This window comes from Frankliniella occidentalis, unplaced genomic scaffold (genome assembly GCF_000697945.3).
Source record: "Frankliniella occidentalis isolate FOCC.00 unplaced genomic scaffold, Focc_3.1 Scaffold18, whole genome shotgun sequence".
In the NCBI taxonomy this organism is placed as follows: Eukaryota; Metazoa; Arthropoda; class Insecta; order Thysanoptera; family Thripidae; genus Frankliniella; species Frankliniella occidentalis.
In genome coordinates, this window is record NW_026267148.1 from 2,376,804 (window position 1) to 2,382,215 (window position 5,412).

The 5,412-nt window shown below is 45.3% G+C and overlaps 1 protein-coding gene across 3 annotated transcripts in view; it reads left to right on the forward strand.

Moving 5' to 3' along the window:
• The window catches only part of LOC113207554 (PAS domain-containing protein cky-1), a 142,141-nt gene that overhangs the window by 103,333 nt on the left and 33,396 nt on the right, over nucleotides 1-5,412 (forward strand). For all 3 annotated transcript variants that reach the window (XM_052264304.1, XM_052264302.1, XM_052264303.1), the window contains one exon: nucleotides 2,600-2,689. In XM_052264304.1, coding sequence (XP_052120264.1) covers nucleotides 2,600-2,689 — 90 coding nt within the window. The remainder of the gene's footprint in view (nucleotides 1-2,599; nucleotides 2,690-5,412) is intronic.

A 5,412-nucleotide genomic window follows, 5' to 3' on the forward strand; every position in this document is an offset into this window, starting at 1 on the left:
TCTTATGTCGTTTCAAAGAGCGTTTCCTCTGCAATTGACTGGCCATCGTAGGCAAAAAGTCCATTCGGAGACCTCTCATTTCTTGTGGTTCACAAAAATATCTCATAGAGCTGAAAACGCTTCTTCCTGCCAACACATCCGCCCCGCGACAACGTGACACTCCCCTCCGCAGCGGACTCTTTTAATTATTGCCTTCCTCGTTGTTTTCAACGCACAAGGACAGCACTCTGATGTGCATTACCTGGATTTAGCCAGCAGTGGCGGCGGCGGCGGCGGCAGCCAGGTGAGAGGAGGGGGAAGGGGGCCATTAACATTCCCGGAGAATAGTCTTGTGATTACGGAGGGCGGCCGGGCCGGGCCGGCGCCTTGGTCCTGGCCTCACCCCTGCCGCGCCCGCCCCCGCCCGGTCCCCTCTCTCTGCCACGGCAGCGCACAGCAGCGGCTGCGGTCCCCAAAACGTCTCGCCGGGAAGAGGTCTGTGTCTCCAGCGAGGCAGCGCCACGGAAGAGGACGGAGACGTTATGAAGGAACTTGGTATATAAACATGTGCACACAACAGGTATATTCCGTGAACTAAGTTGAAAAAAACTCTTCAATGTTTGCGAAGCATTCCTTGCCAAGCCCAAAAAGCAGGCTACAGCTTGCGTATCTTGCAGGTTACAGCGAGTCGTTTCTATACAAGGCCATCTATTTGCTGACTGATGTTTTAGACATCTTACGCTAGATGTCACTAAGATGATCCATAGATGTTATAGACTCAAATGCATCTAGCGTGAAGTGTATACTCATATTGGTGCGTTTCACTCCGCCACTTCACTCTCGTTCAAAACTGATTTTATATTTAAATTTTCGTTCCTTTTGATTTGGTACTTTGTCTGTGCTGCATCGAGAGAAGACCCGGTCGGGCTACGCTAAAGCCTCCGCCTTTGTCGTGACGTACCGGTAAATCCCCCCTCCTCCCTGCCTTTTTTTATTCTGTCTCTCCGCACAGCTTCCCCGGTAGTGCCTCTAAAAATGCATAGTCGCCCCTGTATCGCATCTCTCTTGCCTTCTCCATTCTCCGCCTCTTTTCGTCTTCGTCTCCTTGTTTCTTTATTTCCTTGTTGCATTAAAAATGAAGGGGGCTACTGAAGCGCGTTGTGTGTCGTCGCGAAAGTCCTCGTTCCCGTTACATCAACAGTTGCGTGGGGTTTGACATCTACAATCTCCACTTTAAAATGTTTGCAAACTGTGCTCTTTGCAAACGTTGCAAAACAAAAATTGAGCCTTGTATTGTTATTGCAAAAAATTAGCTCGTATTGCAAATAAATTCTTTTTATGCTACCAGAATCTTGGCAAACTGTGTTCGCATGGCAAAGAATCGTTTTCAAACTAGGGAAGAACTGGTTTGTGTTACAATGCTTCAAAATTCGACGCAAGTTCCGAAGAAAATCTTTTGCAATGCGAAGCTATTGTTTGCAATGAATTTCACAGTGTGCACTTACAGCTTAAAGTGTGACATTGCGTGTGCCTATGGGAGGATTGGTGGATTGTCGTATTGTACTACAATCGTACGAACTGTTTTGTCCCTAAACAATAAACGCAAGCTCAGTAATAACTTAAAAATTCCCGTGTTCATGCATAATGCTATTTCTGCACCTATGTAACCAATATGTAACCAGTGTTGAGAATATGAGAATAACACAATATTGTTTAAAATTAGTTGTTAGTGATGATTCAGTATAGGTTCCGGTGAAAGGAGAGGGAGTGAGGGGAAGGGGGGGCGGAAAACGTTTTCAAGCGCCACAAAAGAGTGCACGGTGGGAGAGTTGGCGCGACGTCGCGACGCTACACTTTACGATGCACGCGCTACTCCCCCCCCCCCCTCCCCTCCGACCGGTGGTGGCCGCGCGCTGCTGCCCCCTCCCACACGCTGTGTCACGAGGTGCCCCGCCACGTCTCGACGGTATCGCGCGGCGCGGACGCGCTTATCAATGTATTTGGCACTTGCAAATGTCTCTCTCAGGCTGATAGGGTCCCGAGACAGCGGGGTGGGGAAGCGGGGTGAGACCATTAAGCGAGGCACATGAGCAACAACACGTAAACAAGTAGAAAAACATTGGAACGATGATTTTCCTTTAAGAAAACTGGTTGCCCGTATTGTGTTCCAAGAACACTAATATCTTCGTCTTTTTTTTTTAGATTTTCTAGAAAATTTAAAGTAAGTGAAGTAAAAGGGCCGCAGTGTTGTGGTAACGGCACCTTCCGCCCGCGTTAAATTGCTACTGTTAAGGTGGAGGTGAGGGGAATGGAGGGGGCATCGGTGTACATGCGTTCGGTATGCGGCAAGAATGTCGCGCGGTAATAACGAATGTTTAGGGAAACTGTTGTATATTTCTCGCTGCTCTCCTTGAATGCATGCCTTAAACTGAAGTATCAAAGTAATGAACAGTAGATCGCGGTGGTATGGACATTTGTTCAGCTTTTCATATTATACAATATCTTAGTCTAATGAGACGTCTTTTCGCAAGTAATATTTCTCTCTACCTATTTTCATAAACCTCATTTTGAAATTGCTCATGAAATTTTTGCTAAAACCACAATTTTTTTGTTCCTACAGGCACTTAGTGGGTTCCTGATGATGATGACGCAGAACGGCAAGCTTCTCTACATATCGGACAACGCCGCCGAGTACCTGGGCCACTCCATGGTGAGTGTTATCGTGTTCACTTTTTGACTTCTGGATGCTTTGCTCCCTACTGGTGCTGTTAATCCGACATCTCTCCAGGCATCTGTCATCGTCTGGGAGAGTGGATCTGGGGACAAGTCAGAAAGAGAAGGGGGGGGGGGCTGAGAGGGACAGAGAGAAGGCACTAGCTGAAAAAGGCTTGCCTGTGAATGTGTCGAAATTTTATTTCGACCTTCTCGGGAGCCTTGCTCTTCTTAGAGTCTTCTGAGCACTGCAAAATTGGAAAAAAACTGTGTTTAAGAATGCCTTTTTAAAAAGAGGATATCTTTGTGTGGACATTTTAAAATAAGCGTAACAGATTGCAGTTCTTAGTGATACATCTTGGCTATGTCATTGGTTGCGTTTTCCACATATGTTTAGAGCATAATTACACGTTTTCTACCCAATTAAGTAGTCAACATTCGTTTTTGCTCTTCGTGTATATTGTTTCTCTCTTTGAGCCCGAGACAGAAACACCGTACAGTAGTCGCTGTTCATGTCAGCGTTTTCGCTCCGGTTGGCTGGTTCCGCCATGAGCTCCCATGGACACACTGCGCAACTGCACTTACTTATCAGGTAGCGGTCATGAAAACGATGTAAAACGAGTGAGCGGTTTGCGTCATGGGGGAGGGGGAAATGAAGTTGTCGGCAGCGACTAGACTTTAGTGTTAGACACCTCTAAGAAAAAAGGATACACGAGTATGTGCACCAAAAACAGTGCTCCTCTGCAAAAATAGTTAATGTTTTCTATAATTTTAACGTGACGAAGTGCAGTTGTACCCCTGCGCGTGTTCCTCTTACATTATACGGAATAATTCGCGAAGAAATGTGCTTGTTTTTATTCCCTCTCTTCTAAAATTGTCTCAATACTTCCTATATGATGGGCAGTGATCCATTAGAAAGCTTTGAGGCAGGAGGACAGATTGTATTCACATAAGCCTCTCTCCGACGATGGCTTACTGGTGTGCACCCCACACTATACATGGAGTTCCTATCTGGCGTTAGCTCGTTTGTCAACCTGCCCGGCAATGCCTTCCCCTTGTGCCCCTCCACTACGCTCAGTGCTCAGTATTACTGGATAAGCACAAGTTCGACCACAGCTACAATCAAACTCAATCCACATAACGGATCTTTCTCGGATGGTATGTGTATTTTTCCCTGTGCGTATAAGCGGCCAGTGTTGTCTCCATGTGCGTTGAACCTTATAGTCTCCGTCTCCTTCATTCTCTTTCGGTGTCATATCCCTCCTAATTGCCCCCCCCCCCACCTCTCCTCCCTTTTCCCTTACCTTTTCCCCTTCTCTCGCACAGCAACCCACCGCAAGAAGTCCGTAAACAATCTTCCGAATACATCGCTGCTGCTGGGATGGGATTACTCTCCGAGACGAGGGATATCGCACAAAAAAATGTCAGTCGTCAGCCCGGGTCGTTAATCAACAGCACACTCCGACTGAGCGAGAGAGGAGTGGAAAGGGGGAGTAGGCAGTTTCAAGGCAAGGGAAGGGGTAAGGTAAAACGGGAAGACAGCTCCAACCCAGGCCTTTCGTTCGATCTGCCTTTCGTCTGCAGCTCTTTTTGATCCATTAAAGGGCAATTCTTTCTTTGCCCGCTCGTGCCCCTTCCTTCTTCAACGAATCTCAAAACCTTACGTAAACTTTACCAAAAACCATGGTGTCTATACAAATCAGAGTACTTACTCTGCGAAATCCTCGGGTGTGATAAACAATATGTATTCTTGTTGCTTCGTGAATGCTTCTTAGAAGCCTTACCTTATGAAGTTGAGGAGTTTCTTAGAGAAGCATATCTATTATTTGCTGAGAGACTCCTAGTACCAGTTACTCTACTGATCAAAATCGTTTCACTCACTGTTTGCTTGCCCGTTTGTCTGGCTACGCACGATAACGACTTTACGCACGATAACCCTCGAATGAATTGAATTATTAGCGGTCCTCAAATTTCAGGGTGGTTTTGTACCATTAAAAGGCAGAATGAATTTGCAGAATAACATTCAGTGTATATATAATATTAACCATTCATAGGGGCAACTCGTGAAAGAAGAGGCTTTTATCTCTTGCCGTTTAGGCTCCAGCCGCCAAATTCCACGGAGGCAAGCCAATAATTGCCACGTTGAATATGAAGTCGTACACTGTTAGTAGATTTCGTAATTTTACGATAAAATTCCTCACGAACAGTTCGTATTCTGATTTTACGAACAATGTTCGTCAAATCCAAAAATACGAACTGTTCATAGGCAATAAACAAATTGTTCGTAAATTTATAGACGCACATTTGTTGACAGGAGTGCACAATAACATGGATAACTTACATATCTAGGAAGAATTACGAACTTTTCGTCATTTAACAAGTATTCGTTTTCTAAGCAATAACGAAAAGTTCGTGTATAAAATTTAACATGTGTTTATTCGGTAATTTACGATAAAATCCCCTACAGTGTAGTGAAATAATTCAAATCGGTAGAGGGCGAACCCCCTCCCCTCTCCCAAAAAAACGCACATTTTCAGTTAAGATTTAAAGCTATTGGCAGGGTTCTAGAAACCCTAGAAGTCTGACAAAATCAAAAAAACTCAATATGACACAAGAATCTGACCAAATCGGAGCTTTAAATGTCGAGACTACTGTGCCCCGAAATAGAAGTGATTTGTGGTCGACAGTTTTCTGAAGGGGTGTGCTGTGCAATGTAGGTTG